We start from the raw sequence: 13112 nt of genomic DNA, 5'->3' as shown, positions 1-13112 counted from the left end.
GAGGGATGAGGCCTGGCAGTAATGACCACGATGCACTAGGTCTCCCAAATTGACAAACGCGATAAGGGATGGCGTCTCCAATCCAGAAACAGGGCTGTGACGGCACTTAGCGACGGCAATAAACCAGCGTGTGCCCACATCTCAGCCCCTGGAGAGCTGGCTGCCACATCCATCCTCACCAAGTTCTCTAAGTGCATCCTCCAGTTCAACAGTAAAGGAGACGAAAGCCTGTGGAGGAAATCTCTACTTCCCACATCTTCTCTCTGACTGAGGGAGAATGTAGCCCAGGAACACGGGAGGAACTGGCTGTAGACGGGCGTCCTTGCTGGGGAGACAGATGACAGAGCCCACCGCCTCCAGCGCACGATGGAAGTTCTCTGAAGGTTAATATTCTCCCAGACTAACTATCTCAGGCTGAAACTAACCCTGGTGAATACACTTTCTTGTTAATACTGACCCAGGATAATACTATCTCAGGTTAATACTGACCCAGGATAATACTATCTCAGGTTAATACTGACCCAGGATAATACTATATGGGCGGAGATAGTTCAGGCACGGCACTCGGGCAGCACGCGCCATATCACCCTTCGCCGTGTTCTCAGCCCATAGGCTTAGCTTGATAGGCGGTGCTATAAAGTCGCACACATGCACGCACACGCGTCCTCGATTACCTTGTGTTCTGCGCTGCTGCCACCCACCACCGTCCCCTTCTCCCCCATGTGGTCTGTCTGTTCTCCCCGTGGGGGATTTCACTTGTTGCTCCCTGCCTCATGTCATGCATGCTGCAGTGAAGGCAGGGAGCGCTTCCCCATGTACAACCATTCCACCTATGTTAAACCATTTGTCATGTGTATGAATAAATGGTGAAATCAATCACGTAAGTGTCTTGACTGAACTCAGGTTAATACTGACCCAGGATAATACTATCTCAGGTTAATACCGACCCAGGATAATACTCACTCAGGTTAATACTGACCCAGGTTAATACTCTCTCGTTAACACTCTCTCAGGCTAATACTAACCCTGAGAGCCAAGACATTCTAGATCGTGGGATCACACAAAGTGCACATGAAATACTCAGGAAGTAGACAGGAAGCAAGTAGACACAATTAGAGCAAACCCGCCTTACATTTACATTTTACATTTAGCAGACACTCTTATCCAGAGCGACTTACAGTAAGTACAGGGACATTCCCCCTGAGACAAGTAGGGTGAAGTGCCTTGCCCAAGGACACAACGTCATTTGGCACAGCCGGGAATCGAACCGGTAACCTTCAGATTACTAGCCCGATTCCCTAACCGCTCAGCCACCTGACTCCGCCTTAGCTCCTCTATCTGGTTCTGACACCCTGGCTCCTCTCCAGGATCGGCCCTCTGCTTGGCGGACGAGATGACAGAACATTAGTGGAGCCGTCGGAGCCTGCGCTCGCATCAAACACGGCTTTCATGTGGATGCGAGGCTGGCAGCGCTGCATTTGCCACAGTGTTTGTTTTTGAGCATGCAGATTCACTGAACATGACAGGGAAAATATGCTGTTTCTTATTTAGCCAGAAGTTGCGTGTAAGCGCTGAGGAGGGTTCTGACAGGATGCTGAGGACAGGAAGCGTGGCGAGCAGGTTTGATGATGCTGCCATCTGGGTGCTTTCTACAAACGAGGGGAGGGTAGGGGAGGAGAGAAGAGGAGAGGGGAGGGGAGGGGAGGGGAGGGGAGGAGGAGAGAGAGAGGAGGGGAGGAGGAGAGAGAGAGGAGGGGAGGAGGAGAGAGAGAGGAGGGGAGGGATGTTGAGTCTCAGGGAGGCTCTTCACCTCCACTTGTCTTCTCTTTCTGCTGGAATATTTCTGTCTCGTCTCCGGCGTGAAACAACATCAGACAGTTTTATACCAGGGAAATAGGAAGCTTTACACAAGAGTTGTCTAGAGAATGCGAGGCTAGATGTTCTGGTCTGGTGTGGTCTGGTGTAGTCTGGTCTGGTGTAGTCTGGCCTCTCTCCTGCTCTCTCCTGGTATGTTATGTTCTGTCCTGTTCTACTCCAACTCAGCCATCCGACCAGAAACTCATTTATCAGGCGAGGATTAAAGATGTGGTGACAAGGAGCGATGGATTTCCCATCTAACCAGTGACTGATGCATCAATTAGGACGCCTCAGATCGAGTGTGTCGCATGGCCATGCTGCGTGTTCAGAACAAGTGCAGGTACGCGTCACAGGTCATTGTGTAAACGCACAGGACAAAAGCTGCCTTCCAGCTCAGCCTGCAACGTTCCACGTGATGGTCTCCTGTGTTCAAGTCCCTCTGTTTCATCCCCCCTTCTCTTTCCTTCCTCTCCCTCCTCTCCTTCCCTTCCCTTTTTCTTTCCTCTCTATCTTCATTCTCTCCAACCCCCCTCTCCTCCAACCTCCCTCCGCCCCCTCTCCTCTCTCACCCCTACAGCCTCCACAGGTGATGAGCAACTCGCTACACCTGTTAAGTGGATTCTTGAGGGGAACAACTTCATCAGTAGAACACAAACAACCACCCTCCCCCCTTACTCCCCCTCCCCCCTTACTCCCCCTCCCCCCTTACTCCCCCTCCCCCCTTGCCGCCCCCCCCCCATCCTTTCAGAGCTACAGCTCCAGGTGTGTCTCTATCTACACCACACATCACATCAGACCAATTTCTCCACTGACGCGGACAGCTTACACAAGACTACCTGGGCCACAGGCTATCACACACACACACACGTACACACACACACACACATACACACACACCTTCTGTGGATAGTTAGTCAGATTACTTTTGGATGTCTAACTCCCCAGCTAGAGATCCAATTTCCTTTTGATTCATAAAGTGTGAATGTCATTACTTATCTGTGTCCTGAGATAATTAAGGAAGGCCAGGGGTCATTTTAAAGGACAGGAGAGAGAGGCACAAGAAACTCATCAACTTCATCAAGTCTAAAGTTCAAATTACATTAATAAATGACAGATTGGCTCTCCGAGAGAGAGAGAGAGAGAGAGAGAGAGAGAGAGAGAGAGAGAGAGAGAGAGAGAGAGAGAGAGAGAGAGAGAGAGAGAGAGAGAGAGAGAGAAAGAGCAAGAGCAAGAGATGGATGTATGTATATATATATAGAGAGAGAGAGAGAAAAACAAAGATGTCCTTTCACTCACCAGGGACAAACAACATGTTTCCATAAATAAACTTGCTGGTGTTGCTGCTTCACACAACTTTGCCATTAGGGTTAATGACCGGTAACACACGCATTTATTGGCTTAATGACAAAGTGCGCCACAGATCATTACCTTGGCCCGCAATGCATCTGCTAAGACTGCATTACTCAATTAATGTCAGGAAGGACTCGCACATCCGTTTTTTTGGTTTGCAATCTAACATACACATTACCAGTCCCGCTAACAACACCTCACCCAGACGCTAACTCATCCTGAGGCAGTTTATGGCATGGATGTAGTTGTGACAGGTTTATAGCCACACACACACACACACAGACACACAGACACACACACACAGGGAATGGAATGTAGATGAACTAACATCGAGGCGGGGGGTTGTAATCTTCCAACACAGGAGAATCCACACCATTAGTTAGGAAGAAAAAGTTGGGAATGATCTGATGTTAAAAGCAGGGCAGAGCTGATCAAGGATGTGTGAGTTTTAAGACACACACACAAACATTGAACAAACACACACACTAAACACACACACAGTCCAACACAAACAACCACACCCACACAGAGACCCCCCTTCACACACACACACATATACACGCACAAACTCACACGCACAAACTCACACGTGCGCGCACACACACACACACACACACACACACACACAGAGGAACAGAGTGGCTGCTGGCTCATGAGTACAGGATGATTCAGCAGAAAAGCAAGTTTGGCTCCGACCCAGCAAGAAGATTTCCCTGAGCCTCAGGGGGGTCAAAGTTCACGGCTCAGACCAGCTATCGAACAGGACAACAACCTCCCAGACCTCAGCCAACACAGGGAACATCCTGTCCCAGACCTCAGCCAACACAGGGAACATCCTGTCACAAACCTCAGCCAACACAGGAACATCCTGTCACAAACCTCAGCCAACACAGGAACATCCTGTCACAAACCTCAGCCAACACAGGGAACATCCTGTCACAAACCTCAGCCAACACAGGAACATCCTGTCACAAACCTCAGCCAACACAGGAACATCCTGTCACAAACCTCAGCCAACACAGGAACATCCTGTCACAAACCTCAGCCAACACAGGGAACATCCTGTCACAAACCTCAGCCAACACAGGAACATCCTGTCACAAACCTCAGTCAGCCAACACAGGAACATCCTGTCACAAACCTCAGCCAACACAGGAACATCCTGTCACAAACTTCAGCCAACACAGGAACATCCTGTCACAAACCTCAGCCAACACAGGAACATCCTGTCACAAACTTCAGCCAACACAGGAACATCCTGTCACAAACCTCAGCCAACACAGGAACATCCTGTCACAAACCTCAGCCAACACAGGAACATCCTGTCACAAACCTCAGCCAACACAGGAACATCCTGTCCGCTTCAGTGTCTGCCTCACAGCTACATTCTTAAAGGCTAAATCGTTTCGAGCAGTCGAATTAAAGAAAAAAAATGTGATGTGTCATCAACAAACAGACGCTGTCCTGGTGTAGACGCTGGTCGCTCTGTGGCACACAGATGATTACATGGATCAATCTGGGCTTTGAGGATGCACTCGACAAGACGGCAGATTATCTGATCGAGCGACGGCCTGCTTCTGTGGACTCTGTAATGTGTTTCTGTAATGTTTTTCTGGAGAAAACACTCATCCAGTCCCGACACGGCACACAAACTTCTCCTGCAAAACCTTTTACACAAAAGAACAATCGCACAGCACAGGAATACTTTAAATAATCACGGAATAACATCAGTTGAAAACTTAAAGCAGTTTGGACATTCTTGGAGTATTCTCCTGGCTTTCAAGTGTTGCGGTGCGTAGGGCTTTGGTGTTCACGCACACTTTCACACTTTCAAATGTCAAACATCAAACATGAAGAAAAGTCAAGTCGATCAATTTCTGGATCAAGGGTCCTCTAGGTTTAAATTGGCATGAGTCACTCTCACTAATTAACTTAATACAGACCCATCTTCCCCTTTATGCATTTGAACACATTTCCAAGCATTTGCAGGCAGCTGCATTTTTAGGCGGTTCTGGTTCAACAAAACAGAACTCTGCCCTCTGACCAGATGTGCTTCTCTCTCCCCCAGATCTCTGACCTCATCTCTGCATCTCATGATGGCTTCTCTCTAAGACGTGAGCCCACCTACTGTCTTCATCCCCTCCGACCTCCCCAGAGCTGCATCCCTGGAGCTTCCTCCAGCTTCTCCCCCTCTGGATCATCAGCTGAATCCCACCCGTACTGCCTCCGCTCTGGGGCACACACCCGCCTGGTCAGCAGTCACTCGCACCCACTTCCTGGGCCTTTACCCTTTAGTTTTGCCAGTATATATATTTGTTTTTATCATATAAATTCAATATAGCGTAGCATATAATGGTACATACATTCCATCTATTCAATAAAAACTTATATTCTCATATACTCATATATAAAAACCTTATTGTCCATCTCCATTGGGGTAGAAAATCGTCTATAGATAATCGAGCAGGGAATGCGTATCTAAAATCTACGAGGTCTCAACCAGGAAGTGCATTTGAGTTGCTGACAGAGAGCTTTAGGAGAGAGCTGCCATTAGCAGCGTAGCGCGACATGCTAGCTCCTCACCCCGGCCTCAGATACGAGCCAATTAGCTCTTCAGGGAGCCTGTCGTCTCCGGAGCCGTCTCCGGCTAATTGAACAGGAAACAATAGTGGATCTATAATCCCTGTCTCGACCCGGCCAATGAAGGCTGAGGGACGGCTTCTCAGACAACTCATTAGGGGGGGGAGGAGAGGGTAGTCTGTCTGCGTTGATGGACCTCAGTAAGAGTACCAGCTAATGATGGCTCACACTGTTTGTCTGCATATCGCCTCCCTCCCACTCCCTCCCTCTCCCTCCCTCCCTCTCCCTTTGTCTCTCTCTCTTATGCTCTCTCTTACTTTCACTCTTTTCTCTTATACGCCAATGTTATATTCCCCTGCACTTGAGAAAGAGAACTTACAATCAAGACCCCCATGTTCAGATCTTTATACTCCAGAAGGCTCAGTGTAGGAGAGACCACAACACTGTAGGGTCAGTCTCGGAGAGACCACAACACTGTAGGACAGTGCTCTTCAATAGGCGGCCCGCGGGCCGAATCTGGCCCCCGAGCAGCTTTGGACTGGCCCCCGGAGTGTGGTCCGGTAACCTCATTCAGTTCGTGACTATGACAAAAAAAATAAAAAATCACTCGTGACCAGGGCCGGACTTACCATTGGGCTTGACTGGGCTCCAGCCCATGAGCCCTGTCCTGTAGGGGGCCCTGCCCGTTTACGTGCAGCGGAGGACTGAGCTATTAGCCAGAAAGCTAAGTTATGCTAGCAAGATTCATAGACAAGAACATTGTGTACGGTTGACAAACCGTAAATATAATTTGACAATATGTTTGACAAGAAGACTAGCTAGCTAACAAGCCATGTCATTGTCCCCAAATCAATATCAAGGTTTTCACGAACAAGGTATCGGCCGTACTAGGCTACAGTACGGCCGCAGCATGTGTAGCGGGTTGAATAGCAAATGGATGTGAGATGATCGCATCAAAGTTGACATATTCTCCAAACAGTAATTATAATTTGACAGTATGTTTAACAACAAGACTAGACAGCTATCGAGCCATGTCATTGTCCCCAAATCAAGATTTTTATGTGTTGGCCGCAGTCTGAAGTAGAGCTAGGTTGACTAGCGAGGTGAATCGAATGGGATGTGAGATGAGCGGTTACGTGACACTGACTGACACAGTAAATTCAGAAAAGTAACATTTTCCAAATAGGTTAAAAGAAATATTGAAGTCACTCATTGTTGTAATTACATGTTAGCTTGGTAAAATTTCTCAAAATTGTAAACAGAGGTTTTGACTGCGTGACTGCGTCCCTGATGTTATTGGGTGTGCTCAAGCCTTCGGCGAGAGCACAACCTTTGTTCTCTCACATATATATATATATATTTTTTTTTTTTATTTCTTTTTGCCCCCCTAAAACTCAGTCAATATTTGGCCTACATAGACAACGTAGGTGTCAAAAGTTTAGTCTTGGTAGCGATTGAGTTGCTTGTATTGGAATTTACGTTCCGTTGCATGGTTTGGGCTTAAGTTAAGTTTTTGTGGCAAAAAGTGAAGCTAACGGTGGCTAATTTGCTAGCCACAGTCACTGACGTTACTAACGTCACTACGTCACTAACGTCACGAAAACACGCGTGACTACCTTTGGCAGAACATTCGTTTCGCATCTGTTAACTTGGGGCATAGCTAGGCTAACTATAGCTTTACTGCAAGGCAGCTGCAGAAACGCCACAAGCAAAGAGGCCAGGGTGATAACTATTTACTCATTTTACTTTGTGATATGACACACAATTGTGATGTGTAATGTACAGTATAAGCTGATATTATTAAGGAAGTACATCTACTTTCGGAAACAGTAGTCTACTATTTCACTGAAGTATTAGCATCATGACATTAGCCTGTGTTGCCCGGGCAACACATACTACAGTGGTCTATGATGTATCTGTTTTCAATCGTTAAAATAAACATTCCTCACATATACATTTTCGTTGTAGGATTTATTATGACATTAGATTACAAGTAAACGATTTGTGGGTGAAATTATCATTACCTGTGGTTTCAATCCAGTGTATCACTGCAACGCTGTAGCCTACGCGAGACACTACAAAAACATCTACACAGCTGTAGGAAGTCAAACGGCGACAGAACATGTTCGGCACTCCCCTTACTTAAATCAAAAGTCTATCTAACTACTATCCTGAACTTCATTGCCCCAGCCTAAACTTTGTCAATCTGTTCATGAAAATAATTAATTTCAGCCTAAACCGTACAACGGAACGTTAAAAACAATTCAACCAACGCAATCGCTACCGAGACGAACACAGCAGTAACGCTAGTCTAGTACTGTACCGTAGTAGTACAATTTACCGGGGCAGCTTCTCCACACAGGGCTATATCGCACTTGGCGTCGTTACTGACAATGATCGCTACCAGTGAGCTTTTTATGAATGAGCGATTTTCCACTAAATAAATGTCAAGCTTATTTACGTTTTGGGGGGCATATTTTCAGTTAGCAGATGGTACTGTTTGAATCGCGATTCCATCTTCTACTGCCGGGTAACGTAGTAGAATAATCTTCAAAGGGGGTTCTTTATTAATGAATGAATGCAATGAGTAGGCTAAATGCCTGAAAATATAATGAGAAGGGAAAAACTTAAAATGACGTTTAAGTCATAGAGATTAGGTCAATTTTTAGACCGGTCTGCCATATTTATTCGTTTTGATTCAACGATGAGGCTGCCTCTTGCAGGGGAAATGAGAAGACATCTATTTCATTCTACACTTCACTCGTATTTTCAGTTGTAAATGAGCAGCAAAAAAGAAGCTTTTAAATCTATGTAATCTTTATAAATAATAAGTATGCATTTTTATATAAAATATACAGAAATATCAGTTGTAAAAATGTCATTCAAAAACGGACCCCTGTGCAACCGACGAAAGCAAGCACACCCTACAATTTCCCCAGAAATTGTACCCTCTCTAGTTGTTACTTATTTCAGACACTTTGTACAGGCTCATACCAAGGAAAGATGTTCTTTGCTCATACAACTTAGCCAGCTCAATAATTTAATAACTTAAAAAAAAATAATTGGCATTGGGGAACATTTAGTCATTGACTCGTTAATTCAGGAGATTCGTTCAAAAATGCTGATTCATCCATGAAACAAGTGAAGTATTTGAGTAGTTGAATCATGCATTCAAACCAAGTTTTTTTTTAATAATTCAGATTAATTAAACATTTTAAATAGACTTCAGCAATTCACATAAATAATGTTATTTTGTTTAGTTGTTTGTTCAGAATCGTGATCTCTAAATACATATAGTAGCTTGTGTATGTATCATTTTGTTCTATTTAAAGTCATGTATAGTTGGTAGGACCCGAAAATGACCCAAGCCCAGGGGCCCCCACCGCCCTTAGTCTTCCATTTTTGTTAGTTAATTGCATTTTCTCCAATTGTCTGTTAATATGGCTTGGTTATTGCTCACCTGGTTTGATTTTTGAATCCTTGGGCCTATGCGGCCTCTTGGGCATATGTTGTTATATGCACTTACAAAATATAATATATTGACTCCTTCAGTATGTTGTTGTAATTTCTTTATTTGTTACCGTGATTACTCATATCCTCCGGCCCCTGACTTTGCTTCAGTTTCAAGAACCGGCCCCAGCTCCAAACTAATTGAAGAGCCCTGCTGTAGGATCAGTCTAGAGAGACCACAAAACTGTAGGGTCAGTCTAGGAGAAACCACACCACTGTAGGGTCAGTTTAGAGAGACCACAACACTGTAGGATCAGTCTAGGAGAGTCCACAACACTGGTCTTGTCCTGTGAGTACCCCTTGCCCTTCCCTCTTCCTCCCCTCCTCATTTAGGCGTAAGGAGCAGGATTTGAACCTTCTTCCAGGAAACACGCTGCTTGGGGAATAGGGGAAAGGGTGCCTGATTAAAATATGCTATTCGATAACACAACATCTGTTTCAAATTAATTATCTCATTGCCGTCGGTCGCAGGAGAGAAAAAACAGCATTTGTCAATGCCAAGAATGTAATTTCAACCTTAACTTTGGCATTTTATTTTGCAAGAAATATCCCTACGATGAATTAAGGTTTTGTGTAATAGGACAATTTAATTATATTCAGAGATGGTGGGATAATGTCTGTGCAATTCTGGTGTCAGAAGTACAATCCACAAGTTTCCGGAGAGATCGATGACACCCCTAGTCGGCAGCGTCACAGAGCCCGGGCATACCCCCTCCACCAACACCCCCCGCACACCCTCCACCAACACCCCCCGCACACCCTCCACCAACACCCCCCGCACACCCTCCACCAACACCCCCCGCACACCCTCCACCAACACCCCCCGCACACGCTCCACCAACACCCCCCGCACACCCTCCACCAACACCCCCCGCACACCCTCCACCAACACCCCCGCACACCCTCCACCAACACCCCCCGCACACCCTCCACCAACACCCCCCGCACACCCTCCACCAACACCCCCCGCACACCCTCCACCAACACCCCCGCACACCCTCCACCAACACCCCCCGCACACCCTCCACCAACACCCCCGCACACCCTCCACCAACACCCCCCGCACACCCTCCACCAACACCCCCCGCACACCCTCCACCAACACCCCCCGCACACCCTCCACCAACACCCCCCGCACACCCTCCACCAACACCCCCGCACACCCTCCACCAACACCCCCGCACACCCTCCACCAACACCCCCCGCACACCCTCCACCAACACCCCCGCACACCCTCCACCAACACCCCCCGCACACCCTCCACCAACACCCCCCGCACCCCCGCTCTCCCATACATAAACAATTCATCTTATTATTTCAGCATCTCTCCCTCTCTTTATCTCTCTTTCTCTCTTTTTCCCTCTATCTCTCTCTCTCCTTCTGTCTCTCTCTCTCTCTCTCTCTCTCCCTCTGTCTCCCTCTCTCTCTCCCTCTCTCCCTCTTTCTCTCCGTTGTTCTGTTCCCCTTCTTTCCTGATGAAACTGTGATACCTGCAGTCTCCTGTCCTCCTTATTGTCCTCTGTGACAAAGAGACACCGACAAGAAACACATTCTCATCTTTCTGTGGAGGTTGAGTTGTGTGAGTGTTTGTGTGTGTGTAGGTGAGTGTGTGTATGTGTGTATAGGTGTTCTGGGGTTGGTGCTAGAGCAGAGCACTCGCTTCCGTCTGATAGTAGAGTGTGGGGGGAGGAATTCACAAGGACACTTATGAATATTTATACAGACATTACCGCATGATCAGGCTTCTCCCTAATGCGTATTTGAGCTTGATCTTGACCCTGTTAAACAGTGACATTACGTGCTTGAAGTGAGCCCGCTTAAACTGTCAGTAGCATGCTCCTGTCACCCCCCCCCCCCCCCCCCCCGATGCCCAGAGGGTCCAAGGTCAAAATCCCCCTCCCTCCCCCCCGTTGTCACGGAGAACATGTGGACAGTGTCAGGGGAGAACAGAGGACTTGTAAAGAGCCCAGGACCTGCTGAGGAATAGTTTGGCTCCAGACCCCAGGGCTCTTTTACACTTGTTCTCTCTCCTCCCCTTCCTTCCTTCCCTCCTTCCTTCCCTCCTTCCTTCCTTCCTTCCTTCCTTCCTTCTCTCTGCCTCTCTCTCTCTGCCTCTCTCTCTCTCTCTCTCTCTCTCTCAGAGCTGTTTGCTTCTATCTAAGCTGGTGAAGTTGGGGCGCCTTGTTGAGATGCTAACTGTGGAACTCAAAGAGAATTCTCTGTGGCACATTGAATTTGTTTGGCTAATCTCTAATTAGCATAGCGGAAAGAAGGGAAAGCTTTCATAAACTGAATCACTCTTTCTGGCTCAGAGCGAGGGTGGCGGAGGGGGAGTTGGAGAATCTACTGTTGTTTGCGTTTGTGTGTGTGTGCGGGCTTAGTGTGTTTATGTATGCGTCCCTTTGTCAGCTGTGTGTGTGTGTGTGTCCGTGTGCGCGCTGGCGTGTGTGTGCGTGTGTGTTTAATGTGTGTGTGCGTGTATGTGTAAAGTGTGTGTGCGTGTGTGTGTAATGTGTGTGTGCGTGTGTGTGTAATGTGTGTGTGTGTGTGTCTAAGCACCTTTGTGCGCAGGATTTACGTGACAATGTGTGACTCTGTGACTGCTTTAATTGGCTTTCAAATGCCAACCATGTTGCACTCAGCTTAGAGAGTGTGTGTGTGTGTGTAACGTGCTGGTGTGTGTGTGTATAATGTGTGTGTGCGTAACGTGCTGGTGTGTGTGTGTGTGCGTAACGTGCTTGTGTGTGTGTGTGTGTAATGTGTGTGTTTTCCTGTCATCTCAGCAGCATTAATCTGTTCCACATTCAGCTATCTTTAATTAGACAAGCAGATGAGAGATGAGGTAGAACTAGGGAACAGCAGAGAACAGGAGTTTTTACAGAACCAGCACGACACAGGATGTTGAGGGTTGTCACGGAGACATATGTCACCCACCCACCACCAGCTTCACTGGGACAGGCAGGTAGGCGGGAGAGGGCTCTCCGTGCTGAACCTTCCTGCACGCACGCAGCCTTCGTGAGAGACTGGGCACGGCTGGCGTGGCGACAGCCCCGGCAGGCACGAGGGCCTGGCTCCCAGAGAACAGCTCCGCTTCGATTAGAGAAGCTTTGAAAGGCATCAGACTGTGCTTGGAAAAGCCTTCGTTGCCTGAAGTGTGGATTCGGAATTCACAGAGGAAGAGGAGGGCATGTCAGAACTTATTCGGCGCCAAATTCTCAAGCATGAAATCCCTGAGGTTGGGCAGGTGAGGAAGGGGGTAGGTGGGGAGGAAGGGGGGGAGGAGGTTGGGCAGGAGAGGAAGGGGGAAGGGGGGGATGGGTAGAGTGGGAGGCGAATACAGGAAGATGGGAGAGTTGCAGAATGATGTTGGTGTTAATGACCGCGACCTTTAGATGCTGCGCTGCAAAAGTCAGAACTACCTTCTGACTGTATCCAGGATACTGTCTCCATTACAGAGAATAGGCGAGGAGAAGAAAGAAGAGGAGAGAGACAGAGACAGAGACAGAGACAGAGACAGAGAGAGAGAGAGAGAGAGAGAGAGAGAGAGAGAGAGAGACAGAGAGAGAGAGAGAAAGAGAGAGAGAGAGAGGCAGGTACTCATAGACAGACAGACTTCTTCAATCCTTGAAGGAGTGGTGTTTGCAAGTTGCTGCATAGAACAACAACAGAGGCAGTAGACAAGCCGTCTGGCTGCTCCTTTCTCCAACACCTGCCTGAAAACAGGAGCGTCAGTTACACAAGCGCTTGCAGCGTCTACTCAGAGCAGGTGGCAAACCACCATATCATCACTGATGACCTCTTAAAGCCAGAAGCCA

The 13112-nt window shown here is 47.6% G+C and overlaps 1 protein-coding gene across 1 annotated transcript in view; it reads right to left on the bottom strand.

Moving 5' to 3' along the window:
- LOC134028275 (spondin-1-like) overlaps positions 1 to 13112 on the bottom strand; it is a 28890-nt gene that overhangs the window by 6651 nt on the left and 9127 nt on the right. Inside the window, exon 4 of the mRNA XM_062471743.1 lies at positions 12232 to 12444. Within this exon, the coding sequence (XP_062327727.1) occupies positions 12232 to 12444 (213 nt within the window). The remainder of the gene's footprint in view (positions 1 to 12231; positions 12445 to 13112) is intronic.

Source organism: Osmerus eperlanus, chromosome 10, assembly GCF_963692335.1.
Source record: "Osmerus eperlanus chromosome 10, fOsmEpe2.1, whole genome shotgun sequence".
NCBI classification, from domain to species: domain Eukaryota; kingdom Metazoa; phylum Chordata; class Actinopteri; order Osmeriformes; family Osmeridae; genus Osmerus; species Osmerus eperlanus.
This window is presented reverse-complemented; position numbering and strand designations above follow the sequence as displayed.